This window comes from Mauremys mutica, chromosome 2 (assembly GCF_020497125.1).
Source record: "Mauremys mutica isolate MM-2020 ecotype Southern chromosome 2, ASM2049712v1, whole genome shotgun sequence".
NCBI lineage: Eukaryota > Metazoa > Chordata > Testudines > Geoemydidae > Mauremys > Mauremys mutica.
Window position 1 is genome coordinate 82091110 of NC_059073.1, and position 20729 is coordinate 82111838.

At 43.5% G+C, this 20729-nt stretch overlaps 1 protein-coding gene across 4 annotated transcripts in view; it reads left to right on the forward strand.

Moving 5' to 3' along the window:
- The first annotated feature begins 4656 nt into the window (after positions 1-4656).
- SS18 (SS18 subunit of BAF chromatin remodeling complex) overlaps positions 4657-20729 on the forward strand; it is a 62582-nt gene continuing 46509 nt past the window's right edge. Inside the window, exons 1-3 of one of the 4 annotated variants that reach the window (XM_045006331.1) lie at positions 4657-4862; positions 6983-7059; positions 8956-9040. In XM_045006331.1, coding sequence (XP_044862266.1) covers positions 4794-4862; positions 6983-7059; positions 8956-9040 — 231 coding nt within the window. In that variant the 5' untranslated portion in view covers positions 4657-4793. Of the gene's footprint in view, positions 4863-5344; positions 5470-6982; positions 7060-8955; positions 9041-20729 lie in introns of those variants that run through there. The other 3 variants (XM_045006334.1, XM_045006333.1, XM_045006332.1) reach the window with 3 other exon arrangements.

The following is a 20729-nucleotide window of genomic DNA, read 5'->3' on the forward strand; positions in this document are numbered from 1 at the left end:
TGACAGCATAGGTTCTAAGTGACCAATATGTGGATGGTATCTAGCTCTGCACTTCAACATCAAACATTGTCACAGGGTGGCTGACCCCTTTAAAAGAAGCAGGTCCAGTTTGTCCAATTAAGAGGGCAGGGCAGCACCAAGGGCTTTAAGAGTCAGCAGTCAATAAGGAAGGGGGAGCAAAAGCAGCAGGAAGTTTCCTGGGAAAAGTTGCTAGAGTCTTGGGCAGGCCAGAGGTAACCTGCTGAAGAAAAAGTGTTTCCAGGCAGAAAGCCCTAGGAGGTGGTGCTCAGTTAAAAAAGTACAGAAGAATACTGCGGTAGGCCCTGAAGCAGGATGGGTGTGGGCAGAAGAAAGCACTTTGAAGACTTGTCAGTTTCTAACTTCCATCAAGGGCCTTGCTGACTTGGGATCCTCCTGAATGCCTTAGTATTTTTTTTTTTTTGAGGCCCAAATAACTGCAGCTGCTTTAAAAAAAAATTCCATTTACAGCTGTCTAGGTAACTTCACCCTCTTCTATCAGAATCTGATTTGGCCACAGTGATCTATGCACTCATGACCTCTAGAATTTTTCAGGAATGGACTCTCTAAACTAGTGATACTCAGATTGAGGCTCTGGAGCCACAAGTGGCTCTTTAATGCATCTCCTGTGTCTCTTTCCAGCATGTAATATTAAAACACTGTGTGATTTAATAACTTTGGTTAATTATTAACTAATTAGGATGCTTTTACTATGTTATTAACCAATTGTAGTTGATAAAATAGTTGGTCAGTCATTCTGCTGAGAATTTTATTTTTATATATAAATATTTCCCCAGTCATTCATATGTAAACAGTATATATTAGTATTATAGTAAATAAAACAATAAATTCACACTACTGTGGTTCTTTTGGGTAATGTTGATTGCTAATTTGGCTTCTGAACCACGGAGGTATCACTGCTCTAAACCTGAAGTCAATCTGGGCATTGAGGTATCTTGGCAGTTATCCCATAAGTGCAGCGCTCACTCCCAGAATACATCAGAGTGACTATCACTCTCACCACCTTCAGAACAAAATGTCAAAAGAGAGAGGTTTTCTTCTGATTTTTGCTTTCCCACAATAATAATAAAACTTAGTGGGAGAGGGGGAAAGAAACTAAAAAGATACCATGGTGCTGAGTGACACACAAAAACCTAGACAGATGTGTAATGAAGCTGCTGAATCATTAATAGGCACTACTCTCCCTCCTTAGAATGACCTGGAGTGAAAGGATTGAGCCAAAGGTTTTTCTGGTAAGGGCAGCAAGCCAGATCAGTATCAAGTCAATAGAAGGCACTGAATAACCCTGAAGACAGAATCTCTTTCTGGTGAGAACAGAGAGAATCAGGCCCAGTGAGAGAGAGAGAGGGGTGGTAAGGAAATTTGATAGACTGATGCCTGTAAGCTGCTGGGAACTGGCTGTGGTGGAAAAAAATCGGTAAGAGGACCTGCTGGGTAGTTACAGTTAAATCCTGGGAGAACAGAAGCTGAGGAAGTAGCCCAGAGTAGGACTGAGATGGTGCGAGTAGGTTGGTATGTGGTCAGCAGCATGCCTGCATGGTGGCTGGGCTGCTCCTGAGAACCCGTGGGGCTAGTGCTTGTGGAGAGTGGTCTGAGCAGTGAGCCAAGGATCTGAGCCAGCAACCAGCTGAAAGAGCAATAATCAATGTCTGAGAGCAGACTTGCTTATACTTCTGGGTGTGGTATTATGTATTGTCACCCAAAAAGCAGAAATCATCCATCAAAGGACACTGACCAAAACCACCCCAAAGAAACCATGTGAAGAGCTCCCAACACAACAGTAAGGAAGAACAGGCCTGTGAGAATGACAGTCTAAGGCAGGGGTAGGCAACCTAGGGCACGTGTGCAAAAGGCGGCACGCAAGTTGATTTTCAGTGGCACTCACACTGACCGGGTCCTGGCCACCAGTCCGGGGGGGGGGGGAGCTCTGCACAACAAAGGGGGAAGATATAGTGGAAAGTTTTGTAAACCATATTGAAGAACAAGAAGTTGACATAAAAAATATTTTGTGAGACAACAGATGGTGCGCCTGCCATGGTTGGAAAACAGAAAGGATTTATAAAGTTACTTGAAGATCAAATTGGCCACCCGGCAGTCAAATTTCACTGTATCAACCATCAAGAAAACCTGTGTGCTAAAATTTTCAAATTTAGATTTTAATAATGTGATGATTACAGTGGTGTGAATTGTGAATTTCCTTGTTGGTCTGCTTTGACTCACAGAAGTTTCAAGCACTGCTAGAAGAGATGGACAGTGCTTATAACGACATTCCACTTCACAGCAACATTTGATGGCTAAGTCGTGGCAAGGTTTTGGTGTGCTTTGTAAACTGCAATCTCAGAAAAAGGATAAAACTACCCCGAACTGGATGATGACAAATGTCTGTGTAAGCTCATGTTTCTAACTGACATCACCACTCACCTAAATTAACTCAACCTCTGTCTCCAGGGTGCAGGGCAAACTGTTCTGGATCTTTATGAAGCCTGGAAGGCTTGTTGTAAAACTAGCAGTTTTTCCTCAGGATATTCGAACTTCGACTTTCCACTACTTCCAACACACAAAAGAGCTATCGACATATTGCATTGTCAGTGTCAATGAGATTGGAATGTACATGCAAGAACTGGAATCAGAATTTTCTGACAGATTTCAAGATTTGCAGTGATTTGGCCCAATGCTTTCTTTTCTAATTAAACCTGAAAAGTTCAACGAAAGTGACTTGGATTTGTCTGTATTTCAGTGAATGGGTATTGAAGATTTCAAAATGCAACTCATTCAGTTAAAAAGCTCAGAATTGTGAGCATCAAAGTTTGGAGATCTGTGGAGTGCACATGAAGCTACCAAGAGAGATCATGGGGCCTCTATTCTGACCTGCTGGATGTCCCTGACAGTGAAATGTAACTGTTTGAAGAAAATTGCATTTGCAATGCTTTCAGCATTTGGATACACATACCTGTCCACACATGTATTTTCATATATGAAATCTATCCTGTTCCTCTCGGAGACGGTTAACAACTGATCCCTCAGAAGCCTGTGTGCAGCTTAAAGTATCCAGATACATGCCAAACATTGGAAAACTCAGCAAGGAAAAGCAAGGGCAAGGATCACACTAAACTGATAAGATCTGCATTTTAATATAATTTTAAATGAAGCTTCTTAAACATTTAAAAAACCTTATTTACTTTACATACAACAATAGTTTAGTTATATATTTTATAGACTTATAGAAAGAGATCTTCTAAAAACGTTAAAATGTATTACTGGCACACAAAACCTTAAATCAGAGTGAATAAATGAAGACTCAGCATACCACTTCTAAAAGGTTGCTGACCCCTGGTCTATACTAAAATATGTGTGATTATTCTACCCGCTGAGCAACATAAGTTATACTAACATGAGTTAGTGTGTACAGCTCTCTTGCTGACGTAGCTTATGCCACTGATGGAGATGGTTTTTTTTTAATGCTGACAAGAGAGCTCTTTCCTGTCAGCATAGAGCATCTTCACCATACGCGCTGCAGTGGTGTAGCTGTATGGTACAGCTGCGCTGCTAGGTATAGATATGGCCTAAGACTACCTCCTCCCCAAACAGCAGTGGACTTAAAAAAGAAACTATTTCCTAAACTTATAGTTTGGAAATTCTCTGCTCTCATTTGCAACTAGCATCTTATACTTGTGCCTACAATCTTTGCATCCTTTCTTTCCTGCTAATTTAGTAAAGAATCATCTTACTTTATGGATTGGCTTATTTCTGGGTGCTTTCAAACATAGGTATTATTGCAGAATCAGGGCTAAGCGTTTTAATTAGTAATTTTTTTCTGTAGCACATTAAACTAAGGTAGTTTTAGCAAGTTTTGCTTCAGAAGTAAAGCAGCACTGGGTGGTAGTGCACTTGGATTTATTGGCTAAGATAAAAGGTAAAGAAACTAAACCAGTTTTATTTGAATCAGCCCAAGCTGTTCGGAGAGATTTAGCAATGTAATCTAATTCCATATAGGGTTGTTCCTTGACACGTTTTGTGTATCGGTTCTGGCAACTAAATTATGGGTAAGTCGGTTCCACAATAACACCGTCTGTGTCCCTGCACACGTTGAAGTGTCACAGCTGCAGCTTCCCAGCCGGATTCTCCACAGCGGCTTTAACCTCGCCCCCGCGGAGTCGACGGAGCGTTCCGGGGGGGGGGTTGAACGAGCGGCGGCGCAGCCCCGACAGGCAGCATCACGCGCCTCCCCAGACTCCTCCCCCTCCGCTGTTCGCACAGGCCCCTGACTGCCCCGGCCAGGAGCCGAATGAGCGGGCGCAACCAAGGCTGGGGGCAGGGTGGAACCCGCCGCTTTCCCCTGTAAAGCGAGGCCTTTGGACTCCCCCCTGCTCCCGGCCGTACCACTTTCAGCCTGTCTCAGGCTGAGAGCTCTGGGTAGGAATGTACCATAATCGCGGGGGGGGGGCGGAATGTGTAACGAAGAGGACGCGTTTAAAGCAGCCAAGAGGGCGCTCCCTATCAGTGGAGCCGTTCCCGCTGAGCGGAGCGAGCGAGTCCCAGTGTCGCTAGCGCTGCCACCCGCGGTCGGAGGAAGGGGGGGGGTAGTGGCAGGGAGGCTTATCTCCCCCTCTCGCGACCGGGATGGGCTGGCCCCGCGAGCCGTCACGCCCCCTCCCCCTCGCGGTGGTGAATGTTCTTCTCGGGTCGCTGCCTCCTCCCGCCGCTGCTTCGTCCGCGGCCCGGGCGCTGGCTCCTGCTGCGCGCAGGGACCCGACATGTCGGTGGCGTTCGCGGCCCCGAGGCAGCGGGGGAAGGGCGAGATCACGCCGGCCGCCATCCAGAAGGTGAGGGAGGGGCCGGGCCCGACTCGGGGCTGCTTCCGGCCCGGCCGGGGGGCGGCGACTGGCGGGGCTGGGAGCACGCTGGGCCTGAGGGCAGAGGGGGCAGGGCAGGGCTGGGCTGTGGTGCTAGAGGCGAGAGTGTGTGTGGAGGGGTCTGTGGGGATGCAGGGTTGGGGGGGGGCGTGTGGAGGGGTCTGTGGGGATGCAGGGTTGGGGGGGTGGGCGCGGGGAGGGGCCCGTGGGGGCTGGGGAGGCAGGATTGGGGGGTGGGCGCGTGGAGGGGCCTGTGGAGGAGCTGGGGATGCAGGATTGGGGGGTGGGCCCGTGGAGGGGCTGGGGATGCAGGGTTGGGGGGTGGAAATACCTTTCCCAGATGTGAAAAAGAGCTCTCTATGTCTTGAAAGCTTGTCTCTCTCACCAAGAGAAGTTGGTCCAATAAAAGATATTACTCCTCTTTCCTCCCCCTCCCCCATGTCTTTCTAATTGGGGTAATATGTCAGACAATTAAGTCTATACATGAGACGTATTCATTAGTTAATTGTCATACTTCACCTTTGTGGATAAGTAATTTTTTTATAATTTTGGTCTTTGTCTAGTGCTTATTGGTGAGGTAAGTCAAAACTGCAGTTTCTAAACTTAGTTTTATTGATAAGATTAAAAAAATTTTTTTTGCATATTAATGAAGTGGGATTATGGTTTGAGTAGAGGCTTGGGACTTGGGTCTCTAGGTACTGTTTTAGGTACTGCCACTACCTTGGGATGTGCTTGTGTAAGTAAACAAGAATTGGAGTGGGAAGCAAGATACATATATTTAAGGTTATGGCTATACTAGCACTTTTGTCGGTAAAAGTTTGTCGATCAGGGGTGTAAAAAACCACACCCCTGACTGACATAAGTTTCACTGACAAAAACACGGGTGTGGACAGCACTTTGTCGGCAGGAAACACTCTCCCCTCATGCCTACATAGCTACCGCTGCTGCTGCTCGTTGGGGATGGTTTAATTATGCCATCAGGAGAGAGCTCTCCCTTACAGTGGTGCAGCTGCAGCGGTACAGCTGTGCCACTGTAAGATCTGTAGTGTAGATATAGCCTCAGTATATCTTGTATTTGCAAAATAGTTTGTGTATAAATACAGAATTTTAACACTGGCACAGTTAAGGTTGCACATGCAATTTTAACTGTCATTCCCTGACTTCTGTTTGCTTAATTGTACAAGTTCAATATCCTTTACGTAGGAAATGTTTCAAAAATCTATTTGAGTCTTATAGTACTGTAGTATCTGAGCATCTTCCACATAAAATCGATAATCGCTAAGTCCTTAATGGTCTCAATGGAATCTCTGGCAGTGGCTCTTCTCCCTTTTTGGGGTAAACATAAGATACTATTTGCCTGCAGATACCTCCAAAATGATGTCTTGGACACCATAGGAAGTTCACGAGAAACCCATTTTGTGGAAAATTAGGAAGTGCGCCTCTTTCATTTATGTGACTATAACTTTTTTTTACACTAAAAAGTAAGTTAGTTACACGTATTCACAATCTTGAATACTTCTAAAATGTGATAGAGAATAATTTATATAATTTTTCTATGCTCATAGAGTGCAATTGTGCTAAAAGCTCATACGTTAATCAAATCTAATTTTAAAAGGCAGTGGGGTCTATTTTGAAGTAATGTTCAATTTTCTGCCCTTAGCTGTTGCTATTCTTTTCAAATCACTAGCATTTCATAATAGGAGAAGGAAAACTATTTTGTGTAAGCTATTTAAAACAAATTTCTGAGCAGAGACCAAACTTGGAAAATGAAACTTTTGGAAATTTATAGAAAATTGTGGCAAGGACAGAATAGGAATTAGAAAGAAAATGTTTTTGGAGTCTTAACTATAGCAGTGACTTAAATCCAAAACCCTAAACTAAAAGCCATAAAACAAATGGAGAATTAAAAGAATAGGAGGAGGGAAAAGTTCTACAAAGATGTCTGTGCAAAACAAAATAAGAGACAATTTTTTTTAAAAGCACTTTTTCAGTGATGATGTGATGTAGATGGGAGAGATTGGTCTCACTTTTAGTTCACTTACATTAAAAGGGTGTGAAACTTATTCCTGACTTCTGTTTTATTATTTCAGATGTTGGATGAAAATAACCATCTTATTCAGTGTATAATGGACTATCAGAACAAAGGAAAGACCTCAGAATGCTCTCAGTAAGATTTTAATCTAAATGTATTTTGTACCTGGTGATATCGGTAATTTAACTGGAAACCCAATCTATTTAGATCAGCTCACTGGAGAATTGTGCTAGCGAACATACAAAAACACTGCTAATGATAGTGCACCTTTAAACTTTAAACAAGTATATGAATATCATTAAAACTTCCTCCTCTAGAAATATTGAAATGCTGGTTTTAATTAGTGGCAGTAATGTAGGGTAAAAGGATTTCATAATAAAAATGTATAGACTTTTCTATTGTGTGTGTGTGTCAGTGCTTTGATTACTTTGGGGAGGAGTTTGATTACATGCTTCACACTTTCCCTAGTAATTCAAAGTAGTAGGGGGAGGAGCTGACACTATTTTGAAGGCTGTTTTGGGGACATATCCAAGAACTTCATACTCCTCCACCTATCCCAAAGCAGCCAATCTCTACCTAAAAGGCCATGTATCATGACAAGCCTGATGTTTGACGAAGAAGGCTTGGATGCATCCTCTAGAGCAGGGGTTCTCAAACTGAGAGTCAGGACCCCTCGGGGTTGCGAGGTTATTACATGGGGGGTTGTGAACTGTCAGCCTCCACCTCAAACCCCATTTGCCTCCAGTATTTATAATGGGGTGTTAAATATATAAAAAAAAGTGTTTTTAATTTATAAGGAGCGCCACACTCAGAGGCTTGCTATGTGAAAGAAGTCACCAGTACAAAAGTCTGAGAACCACTGCTCTAAAGTGAGTCAATGCTGATCTTTCGGTTAGAAGCATTCCAACAGAAATCTGAATGCATTAACTTAATGGTACTTCCAAGCATGGATAGGCCATGAGTGAAGGGCATGGTGTGGTCATGAGCTGCTTCCTGCCAGTTGGCCAGCTCCCTTTCCTGTCAGGGTTGCTCCACGTCCCTGGGTGAGCACCATCCCAAAAAAGGATTATGCCTGTGCCTCTACATGTAAATTTTAAGTGTGAAATTGATTTCTGATTTTCAGGCTGCCTTCTGGGCTACTGGGGAAGCACTCTACAAGGTCTTCTGTGCTCTGTGTCACAATGGGGCCATATTCTGCCTCAGTGTTAATTTATTGTATCCACATTAAATACACTTCATTTGTATTCCTGTTGAACAACGAATTCTGCAGCAAAATGCTGCATTCTGTGGTATCTTGGAAAATTCCCAAATTCCTGAGTCTTTCAGCCATGGGATCCTGAGTGAGATGACTGAGGGTGTCCACACCTATGAGCCATGTTTGAGGCTTATTGCAGACTCCAATAGATATTGGCTTATATGCTGGTCATGCTTTCAAGATTATCTTTGCAACCAAGATTAGAAATGTAATTTCCCTTTAAGAAAAGGAAGTTAAGATACTAGAGAACTATTCTGCAGCAAGGATTGAATTCTTTGTGGTAAATTTTGCAATTGTGGAATACATGGGGCCCTGATTATATGCTGCTTATTCTGATTATATGATTGATATATAGGTATGATCTTTTGCTGCTGGGTGCATCAGAAGGAGAGAGACATGAGCTGTCTGTCGCTAATACATGCCTCAAGCAGCATCAAATGGTCATGTAGGGGCTCATACACAACACATTTCCTGGGTAACTCAACTGGAGCAGGGCATGAAACAGACAAGAACAAGGTCACTCTGTTGCTGCTTCTGTAATTGTTACTAGGAGAATGTGCCTGAGTGTTTCCAGTACTTTTGCAAGGGAATTGTCAAAACATGGGGGGCAGGGAAATGTGGAAAGCTTGGGATTCCTAGAACTATCCCCATAATTTCTTGATGTACTGAAATCAGAGTTCACTCTGCCTATGTATGTAAATTGAAAGGAGGTGAATTTAAATATTATTGTGTCCTTAGCTTTTTTTGGACCTGTCTTACTCTGTTCATTTTGCTAGGTATCAGCAGATGTTGCATACAAACTTGGTCTACCTAGCCACTATAGCAGACTCCAATCAAAACATGCAGTCTCTACTACCAGCAGTAAGTACCTCTGTAAAACACTATAAACTGAGGCAGTTGTTTTCATGTGGGCTCTTGATACTGTGAGAAGGTACTTGAAGATGGTCCTAAGATTTGAACTGTTGAGTTCAGTTTTCCCCTGGGTGAGAAAAGTAAGGTCTTCTCACATAGCTCCTTGGGACCAATAACTCTCACTGCTGGAGTCGCTTTGCACACACATGTTATGCTATCTAAGGAAAGATTGGTGCTGTGATAAAAATAGCACCCAGATGTCCCTTGTGTGACTCAGTGGAAAGCCCCTATATCTCCTCAACTAAGGATTCCTGAAGTGTGAGAGTAGTTATCCAGCTAGTGTAGCTGGTTCTTATACCAGTGGTCCTCCCACTCTCCACCCATTTATTTATTTATTTATTTATTGGGGAGGGAGGGAGGTGGGGGAAGGTTGCTTTCTAGAGTGTGTTGCTCTCTGGCAGTCTCGGCTGTTGTAAGTTAAGTCAGCCCCCAGCTGGCTCTAACCCACTCCAGGACTGAAGATGGGGCAGAGTGGCTACTTGATGTCTTCTACCCTTTTTGTGCCAGTATGTGATTATGTAACTAGACCATATCATGACAACACATAGGATTCAACTAAGATTGCATAGGCTACTTTATCTTCACTATTTCCTGGATGTTCAGTGCTTCAGTTTCTAACTCTAATGTTAATTTAACATTGTTTTTTATATTGTTTTAACTCCTGTGAATAGATACACTTGCAACTTTTTTCAGTTGAGGTGTTAACTCTTCCCGTCTGATCTTCAATCTGGCCATGATTATCTGACCTGACTTCTGCCATAGTAAGGGAAAGGAAGCAGAATGAAGAATGTTGTTTATGATGATATAGTAGCCCCTTTGGGGGGAGGGATAGCTCAGTGGTTTGAGCATTGGCCTGCTAAACCCAGGGTTGTGAGTTCAATCCTTGAGGGGGCCATTTAGGGATCTGGGGCAAAAATTGGTCCTGCTAGTGAAGGCAGGGGGCTGGACTCAATGACCTTTCAAGGTCCCTTCCAGTTCTAGGAGATTGGATTGGTATATTGGTATATCTCCTGCTTCCTCTTAACTTTCCATGCCAGGCTTCCACATAACATAGCCCCAGTCAAAAAGTCTGATTAAGTCATTATGAAGAACTGTATTTCTGGTAATGTAACCAATTGTATATGAATTTCAATGAAAGCTTTTTCCAATATGTGTTGTTTCACTTCTGTAATCACAAAGAGAAACGCACATCCATTGCCAGATACAGTTTTAGTTGGTGAAAATAAATTACTATTTCTTCAGGCTCTGGAGAAGTGTGCTTCCCATAGTGAAGCATCCCTACAATTGAGTATCTATAAAGCGTTGAGTTGTGTTCAGCTCAAAACAGTGCCTCTCTAGCTTTTTTCGTAAAGCTACCCTGGTAATATCCTATTGGAAAGGTAAAATTTTAGCTTGACTAGAGCCACTCTAATTATGAGGTCTGTGTGTAGTAGGAGATTAATGTATTAACCCCCTTCATTTCTGGAGACCTATTGTAGATTGGTAACTTGGTTCTGGTCACAAGTGGAAATGAGTTTGACCTAATCCTGGTCCCTAGTGGACACTTCCCTGTTTGCACAAGTGGCTGTGGTGGTGGTGTGCACTCAAGAAAGAGGACTGGGATAAGAGGGGGTTTGCAGGTCAGGACTGAGGTGCATTTCTAATGATGTGTGCGGAAGCTTCCACAATGTGCCAATTTCTAGCTAATGTTTTTTTTCCTTTTAGGACTGCTACACTTAGGGGGAAAAAAACAACTTCTTGATTGCCTTCTTTTTTTTTTAAAAGAACTGATCTGTATTTCATTTGATTCTGTAAAAACAAATGTAAGTTCATTCTCCCATAAGTGGATTTAAGTTTTAGCCAAATCTTCAAGGGTTTGGTTTGCTGTGTGCTAACTTGACCAGATAATGGAAAACAGTTCACTCAGTATTTAAAATTAACATTTTTACAGATATGTCTGATGCTGAATAAGGTTGTTTTTAGGGCTGTTGATTAATTGCAGTTAACTTGCACGATTAACACACAATCGTGATTAAAAAATTAATCACGATTAATCACAATTTTAAATGCACTGTTAAACAGTAGAATACCAATTGAAATGTATTAAGTACTTTTGGATGTTTTTCTACATTTTCAAATATATTGATTTCAATTAAAACACAGAATACAAAGTGTATACTGTTCACTTTATATTTTTTTATTACAAATATTTGCACTGTAAAAATAAACAAAAAACATTTTTCAATTCACCTCATACAAGTACTATAGTGCAATCTCTTGTGGATTTTTTTGTTTGTTTGTTACATAACTGCTCTTAAAAATAAAACAATGCAGAACTTTAGAGCCTACAAGTCCATTCAATCCTACTTCTCGTTCAGCCAGTCGCTAAGACAAACAAGTTTGTTTACAAGTTTGTTACAGGAGACAGTGTCAGCAGAAAGTGAGAACAGGCATTCGCATGGCACTTTTGTAGCCAGCATTGCAAGGTATTTACATGCCAGATATGCTAAACATTCATATGCCCCTTAATGCTTTGGCCACCATTCCAGAGACATGCTTCTGTGCTGATGATGCTCGTTTAAAAAAATAATGCGTTAATTAAATTTGTGACTGAACTCCTTGGGGGCGAATTATGTCTCCAGCTCTATTTTACCCACATTCTGCCATATATTTCATGTTATAGTAGTCTCAGATGATGACTCAGCACATGTTCATTTTAAGAACACTTTTGCTGCAGATCTGACAAAATGCAAAGAAGGTACCAATGTGAGATTTCTAAAGATAGCTACAGCACTCGACCCAAGGTTTAAGAATCTGAAGTGCCTTCCAAAATCTGAAAGGGATGAAGTATGGTGCATGCTTTCAGAAGTCTTAAAAGAGCAACACTCCAATGCGGAAATTACAGAACCCAAACTACCAAACAAGAAAATCAACCTTCTGCTGGTGGCATCTGACTCAGATGATGAAAATGAACATGCGTCGGTCTGCACTGCTTTGGATTGTTATTGAGCAGAACCCGTAATCAGCGTGGATGCATGTCCTCTGGAATGGTGTTTGAAGCATGAAGGGACATGAATTTTAGCACATCTGGAATGTAAATATCTTGCAACACCGGTTACAACAGTGCTATGCAAATGCCTGTTTTCACTTTCAGGTGACATTGTGAACAAGAAGTGGCCAGCATTATCTCCGCAAATGTAAACAAACTTGTTTGTCTGAGCGATTGGCTGATCAAGAAATAGGACTGAGTGGACTTGTACGCTCTAAAATTTTCAATTGTTTTATTTTTGAATGCAGTTATTTTTTGTGCATAATTCTACATTTGTAAGTTCAACTTTCACAATAAAGAGATTGTACTACAATACTTGAATTAGGTGAATTGAAAAATACTATTTTTTTTTACAGTGCGAATATTTGTAATAAAAATATACAGTGAGCAGTGTACACTTTGTATTCTGTTATAATTGAAATCAATATATTTGAAAATATGGAAAACATCCAAAAATATTTTAATGGTATTCTGTTATTAACAGTGCGATTAATTGTGATTCCTTTTTTTAATTGCTTGACAGCGCTGTTTTTAATTTTTATTTTTAAGAACTAATCATTCCCAAATTGCAAAGGGGAGGCAATAACTTTAGCCAGAAAAGCTGGGAAGGCTTTCAAAGAATCAAGCGGCTGTAGTTAGACACACAAGGCATGTATTTCACTTTTTTTTTTTTTAAATTCCTTCTTGGTTTCCCATCCAGGAACAGACTCTGGTGTAGGTATGGATCTACCACCCTTTTCTCTGAGTGTGTGGTGAAGGAGTGGTGTTCCTGGAATGGGGGAGGAACTTCTACTAAGGGGAGCAGCAGTGGGGTAAAGTAACACTTTTGCTGGCTGTGGATCAAGAGGTGCAGATTCAGAGGTCAGGGGAAGTGGTATGGTGGGTGGAGGAAGCAGTGATGACCTATCAAGGCCCCTAGCATCTTTGCAACATCATAAAATGCTGAATTATTAAATGACAGTGACATCAATGGCACGAAACTTCCATTGCTCACAACAGCAAGGCAGATGTAGGAAAAGAAACTCCTCATGTGGAACCCTTCTCCCCCCTTCCCCCCCCCCACCAGCCCCTTGATCTGATGGAGGAAGGAGTAGCAATGCTTTTAGCTGTGGGGCTACTCTTGGATATCCCTTCCACTTGACCAAACATGATAGAATTGACCTCTGGACTCTGCTGTTATTTGCCTGGACACCTGCAGGGATCCTCCTCCTATTTCCTGGACAGTAATATGCCTGTATAGTCTAGCACCACATGGGAGGTCTGAGGCACATGTAAAGAATGGGGTGGGGTCCTACATTGGAATATGGATCTATGAACAGAGGCCGAAGATTGCTATATTCTGCCCAATGTAGGAAGAAGGGCAGTTGGAAAGCTGGGTGACAAGCAATGGTGAACTAACCCCTCTTGGCTGTAGGAAATGAGTGAGTGGGAGACAGAGAGATCCTAGAACTATCCCCAGCTGCATCTCTTAAAAACCTAATAAGAGCTAGAGCAGTGGTCACCAACTGGTCGATCGTGATCGACTGGTTGATCTTAGAGGATCTCCCAGTTGATCACGATCTCTGGCAGTGCCGTGTGACTGCTGTTAAGGTATACTCCCTACTTACTCTGGCCTCATGCTGCTCCCATTGGCCGGGAGAGCTGTGGGGGTGCTGCTTGCAGAGAGGGACAGTGTGTGGTGGTCTTCCGCCCCCTCCTCCCCCTCCAGGGGCACATTGGCGCCTTCCAGGAGTGGTGTGGGGCCAGGATAGGGAGGAAGCCTGCCTTAGCCTCGCTGCACCTGCCGCTAACCGGAGCCGCCAGAGATAAGTGCTGCCCTGCAGGAGGATGCACCCCAGCACTGACCCCCTCCCAGAGCCAGCACCCTATACCCCCTCCTGCACCCCAACACTCTGCCCCAGCCCAGAGCCCCCTCCTGCACACCAATCCCCTTGGTCCCAGCCCAGAGCCTTCACCCCTTCCAACCCACTACCCCAGCCCGGTGAAAGTGAGTAAGGGTGGGGGAGAGCAAGTGACGGAGTGGGGGGGGAAGTGGTTGGAGCTTTGGGGAAGGGGTGGGGTAGATCCTGGGTTGCCCTTAGATTCAAAATGTGATCTTGGGCGTAAAAAGGTTGGAGACCACTCGACTAGAGAGTTTACAAAAAAACAAACTTCTTGTCTTTGTCAAAGTCTGACTGTTTAGCTCCTTGAAAAAGCTAAATGGAACTCTTCTTCCACGTTTCTTGCTTCTCAAACTTTTAGGTGCAGCCCTTTCCCTAATTGTTTATAGACGATCTGGAAAGCCAACTTTCCTCTTCTATAGTGAAACTGGCATTTGAATATTCAGGGCATTTCACTTCATTGCATACTTATCAAAGCAACGTGCACCTGCTCAGTTTTAAAATTGCCATAACTTCAGTCCTTTTAATGAAGTAGAAGATAGACTATATGTTCTGCATTTGGAGTGACTCTTTTCCTCAAAAAGAAGATATTTGAATTTCTAAAGTGCTAAGAAAAACCTTGAAACTCTAACTCAGGGGTAGGCAACCTATGGCATGCGTGCTGAAGGCGGCACGCGAGCTGATTTTCAGTGGCACTCACACTGCCCAGGTCCTGGCCACCGGTCTGCGGGGCTCTGCATTTTAATTTAATTTTAAATGAAGCTTCTTAAACATTTTAAAAACCATATTTACTTTACATACAACAATAGTTTAGTTATATATTATAGACTTATAGAAAGAGACCTTCTAAAAACGTTAAAATATATTACTGGCACGCAAAACCTTAAATTAGAGTGAATAAATGACGACTTGGCACACCGCTTCTGAAAGGTTGCCGATTCCTGCTCTAACTAAAATCCATTTATCTTCCTCATCCCATATCAAATGATGGAAAGAGGTTTAATAAAACACTAAGGCCTGGTCTACACGGCGGGGGGGGGAATCGATCTAAGTTATGCAACTTCAGCTACTCGAATAACATAGCTGAAGTTGACGTACTTAGGTCTGCTTACCGTGGTGTCTTCACTATGGTGAGTTGACTGCTGCCGCTCCCCCATCGACTCAGCCTGCGTCTCTTGCCGAACTGGATTACAGGACTCGACAGGAGAATGCTCGGGGATCGATTTTTATCGCATCTAGTCTAGATGTGATAAATTGATCCCTGCTGGATCGATTGCTGCCCGCCGATTCGGCCAGTAGTGAAGACATATCATAAGAAAAATGTGTGTGTAGTGGAAGCATGAGAAACTTGACTCCTGAAGCTAACACATTTTTGGAGGATGTGATGTGTAATAATTTCATGCATGAAACGTAGCACTGGTCTACACCTGGGTGGGGGAGGGGGTCGATCAAAGTTATTCATGTAGCTGAAGGTGCTTAACATAGCTGAAGTCGACGTACTTAGATTTACTTACTGCGTTGAGTTGACTGCTGACACTCCCCCATCGACTCCTCCTGTGCCTCTCAGCCTGATGGAGTACAGGAGTCGACGGGAGAGTGCTCGGGGATCGTTTATTGTGTCTAGACTAGATGCGATAAATCGAACTCCCCCTGGATCAATCGCTGCCTGCCGATCCGGGGGATAGTATAAACATACTCTTAGTCAAATATGAGAATTCTGCTCATAAAAGAACAGTAGTACAGGTCCCTGCTGTTATATAAAGTGCAAAAAGCTTTTTAAATGCCGAGTGATGGTTTCTTTTTCCAAAAATCCAGACAGCAGCAGCCACTGAAATACCAGTTGCTTCTAGCGTAACTTTTGCAAGAAGAGAAACTACTAACGCTACAAGCAACACCTCAATAAACTGTTATAAGTTTCTCAGCTGAAATTAATGATTGTTATATTAGATAAAAAGCTGTTGCAGTCAGATATATATGCAGTCCTTTCATAGGCATGAATGCTTTGGTTCTGAAAGCTAGTGTTAATATAATAGAATCTTATCCTGTAACTCCTTGCTTAACGTTGTAGTTATGTTCCTGAAAAATGCAACTTCAAGCAAAACAAAGTTAAGCGAATCCAGTTTCCCATTAAGAATTAATGTAAATAGAGGGGGTTAGGTTCCAGGGAAATATTTTTCACCAGACAAAAGAGTATATTTTATATATAGATGCATAGTATAAGTTTTAAACAAACAGTTTAATACTGTACACAGCAGTGATGATTGTGAAGCTTGGTTGAGGTGGTGAAGTCAGAGGTGGAAGAGGCTGGGATATTTCCTGTGGAATGCCTTATTGCTAAAAGATGAACTAGCACTCGGCTATGCCCTCAAGGTTTAACACGTTAATGTAGCCATTACACTCTACAAGGCAGCACAAATGGAGGGAGGGGAGACAGCACAGCAGATAGACACACACCCTGTGTGTGTGAGAGAGAGAGATGCGCATTCCCCTTTAAGTACGCTGAGCCCACTCTAAGTACATTGCCTTTTTAAGTAGATCAGCAAGTTGAGGCAGCAGCTGCTGCCAGCAAGCTCCCTCTGTCCTGAGCCCTGTTGTGTCCCCCATCCCGCTCTATAGATATGGGGTAAGTGTGCGGAGAGGAGCAAGAGCAAGGGGGACACCCTGACATTAGCCCCCTTTTTCCCCCCCGTCCCTGCACGGCAAGTAGGAGGCTCCTGGGAGCAGCTCCAAGGCAGAGGGCAGGAGCAGCACATGGCAGTGGGGTGAGGGACAGCTGAACTGCAAGGCAGTTGATAGCCTCCTGGGCAGCTGCTGCACAGGGAACTTAGGGGAGCAGGGAGCTGATAGGGGGACTGCTGGTCCACCCTGGTTCCAAGCCCCCCACCAGCTAGCTCCCAACAGGCTGCTCTTCCTGCAAGCAGTTGACAAAGCAGGCGGCTGCCAAACAATGTTATAAGGGAGCATTACACAACTTTAAATGAGCATGTTCTCTAATTGATCAGCAACGTAACAATGTTAACTGGGATGACTTTGTGAGGATTTACTGTATTCATATATCAGAGGGGTGGCCGTGTTAGTCTGGATCTGTAAAAAGCGACAGAGTCCTGTGGCACCTTATAGACTAACAGACGTATTTGGAGCATAAGCTTTCGTGGGTGAATACCCACTTTGTCAGATGAATGTAGTGGAAATTTCCAGAGGCAGGTATAAATATGCATGCAAGAATCAGTCTAAAGATAATGAGGTTAGCTCAATCAGGGAGGATGAGGCCCTCTTCTGCAGTTGAGGTGTGAACACCAAGGGAGGAGAAACTGCTTTTGTAGTTGTAGTTCCTCTTCAGGCAGAAGGATCTCAGACATCTCTAGGAGTTGCTTCATCGGAAATTTAAATATACCAACTTTTTGCATAGAATGAATCCATACATAGCAGTACTCCAACATTTTAGGACAGAACGGGGCGAATAAAATTTTGCTCACTGAAAATTCTGTATTTAAATTGAATGTGGACATTGCCTAATCTGCACATAGTAGTCAAGTTATAGTTTTAAGACTCCTGCTTTATAAAAAGCATGTTAGGATTCTGAAAGGAAGACTATAGTTAGTAAACTATTAGATTCTATAAAAGCAGCAAAGAGTCCTGTGGTTCTTTATACACTAACAGACGTATTGGAGCATGAGCTTTCGTGGGTGAATACCCACTTCGTTGGATGCATTCACCCACGAAAGCGCATGCTCCACTACGTCTGTTAGTCTATAAGGTGCCACAGGACTCTTTGCTGCTTTTACAGATCCAGACTAACACGGCTACCCCTCTGATATTAGATTCTAATCATTGTATCTAGTTGTAAAGATCTAATCAGTTAAAGAACAAAACCTTAAATATAGTTTTAAAAACAAAACTAAACCTTGAATAAGCAATAACCAGATCTGACCCTACATAGCTGGTAAGGTCTGATAATATTCTAGGTAGTATAGCATATATTTCTTCGGGTGTGTGCCTGTGCTGTGACTAGCAATCTTGATTGTAGTAGGGTAGATGTTGATATGTATGGTTTAAAAACAAATGGATAAGGTCTATTAGCCTCTGGTATGGTGTTGCTTTGGCAGAGGCTATCCACTTTTTATAAAATACTTTAAGAAGTCATAAAATTCACTAGTTTTGCCCTGTTCATTCAGCTTACAAATAGCTGAGAACAAAGGGGGTAATGGTTCATGGCTTGTCTCCCTGGGTATTCACTGTTGAGTCAGAAGGCAGGCCACGATTTCCGATAGGTGTTTTTATTAACTTTCTCTATCTCTCTCTCTTACAAAGCTTTTCTAGGAGCAGTGTAAATAACCTTTTTAAAAAAAAACAAAACAAAACATTTACTAGAGGGAATGCAATAACCACAGTACGTAGAATGCTGGATAATAAAATGAAACAAATGATTTATAACAGTAGCATTTTTAAAATATAACCTGCACGAAACATGAGTTTGTATTATGAAAAAGGAAGGAAAGGGGTTGAAATGTACCTGTGTATTACTATGATGGATAGAGGTAGGTGAATGTATTTGCATCAGTACAAAGTCCAGTGATCAGTTCTTGAACATGGAAGTACCAATACTGTTAAGTGCTTTAAAAACCCACAGTGCTAAGTTAGATGCTGCTATTTAGCAACAGACAGTGTGAACAAGCAAGTGATGGAGCACCCTTGCTTGGAGGATATTCCATAATCAAGCTTCATGTTTTATATCTGATGCTGTACAATTTAAAAGTTATCCATATAATGCTAATAAAGAAATCAGTTAGGTTTCCCTGAGACCCGAGGATGGACTAAACTATGTATGATGCTCAGATTCTTCACTCAAAGCTCCCAGTGAGTAGGGAAACTTAGAGGTAAGCCTCTTTATACAGACTATCTCTTCTCAACAGTCAGATTTATCTTGATAAGGTAGAGGATGATAATTCTGGCACAGCCAAGGTGCTGCTATAGTAGTGCAAGCATTTTATCAGAGCAGAGACTGAATTTGAATTCCCCATGTGTTTAGAAGGGATCTCATCAAGAGAGTTTGTATTTATTTTGCACAGCATGATAGCCAAGATCTCTCCAGGTGGGATACCACATTTTAAACCTTTTATTAATGACACACAAGTGCTCATTGTTACATACTGACTAATGTCTAGATATGACTGGAACTGCTAGCTATATCCTTTAATCATCAGAGCAACAGCCTATGGTCCAATGATATTAAATCCTGCTGAGGGACCACTGTGTTTGCAGTGACTAGCTGATCCTAGTCTAAAAGCAGCAGGAGATCACCTTTAGTACTTTTTCCATATATTTCATGTTTCTGATGCTGTATGACTTATTCACACTCTTTGCAGGGTCAAAAACTATAGTTATATAGGACTTCTTCATATTTAAATGTATGGTTTGGGTATGTTTTCCAAAAGACCACTAGTCCATTACAAACAGCTGGTCAGATTCCTTTGGCTGAGTGTGGAGGGAGAATACTTCAGCTGTTAATCCCAGCAAACAGTGAAACTTCTGTCATGTTGAGACAAAAAATGAATGTATGAGTGGTAAAGAACATTTGAAAGACTTTAAAAAACAAAAATAGGAAGCCTCTAGGCAACATCAGATTCCTGTAAACCAGTTGTCACCAACCAGTAGATCAATCGACTGGTCAGTTGGTGAGCCTCTGACAGATGATCTCAGTCTCAGTCGCTGAGATCGTCAGAGGCTCCACAGTCAACCAGTCAATCGCGTAGAGTTGCTGACCCTCCTGCAGCCAAACCAGGAGATTGGCCTCTAACAGTCCAGTGGCACAGCGGGGCCAAGGCAGGCTCCCTGCCTGCCCTGGCCCTGCACCGCTCCCGGAAGTGGCCGACATGTCTGGCTGTGGCTCTGGGGAGGGGAAGGGGCAGAGGGTCTCTGCGTGCTGCCCTCGCCTTCAGGTACCACCTCCGCAGCTCCGATTGGCTGGGAACAAGGAACCGTGGCCAGTGGGAGCTACGGGGACGGTGCCTGCAGACGGGCAGCACATGGAGTCACCTGCGCCTCCTTTCCCCATGAGCCGTTGCCAGACGTGCCGGCCGCTTCCGGGAGCAGCACGGGGTCTGGGCAAGCAGGGAGCCTGCCTTCATTCTGCTGCACCACCTTCTGGGAGCCACCTAAGCTAAGCAATGCCCAACCAGAGCCTGTCTCCCGAACCCATCCTGCACTGCAACCCCCAGCCCTGAGCCCCCTCCTCACCTCCTCCCAGAGCCTGCACCCCCTCCTGCACCCCAACCCCCTGCCCCAGTCCTGAGCCCCCTCCCAGAGCCTGCACCCCAACCCCCTCTGCCAGTCCTGAGCCCTCTCCTGCACCCAAACTCCATCCCAGAGCCTGCGCCCTGAACCTCCTCCTGCACCTCAGCCCCCTACCTCAGGCTCAGCCCGGAGCCCCTTCCACACTCTGAACCCCTCAGCCTCAGCCCAGAGCCTGCACTCCCTCCTGCACCCCAAGCCCCTGCCCCAGACCGGTGAAAGTAAGTGAGAGTGGGGGAGAGCAAGTGACAGAGGGAGGGGGGATGCAGTGAGCGAGGCAGGGCCTCAGAGAAGGGCAGGGCAAGGATGTTTGGGTTTGTGTGATTATGGTCATTGCTGTATTTTCTTTGAGGTGGATCCTGGGTTGCACTTAAATTCAAAAAGTGATTTTATGCTTAAGGTTGGAGACCACTGCTGTAAACTGAGTTTAGTAGGCCCC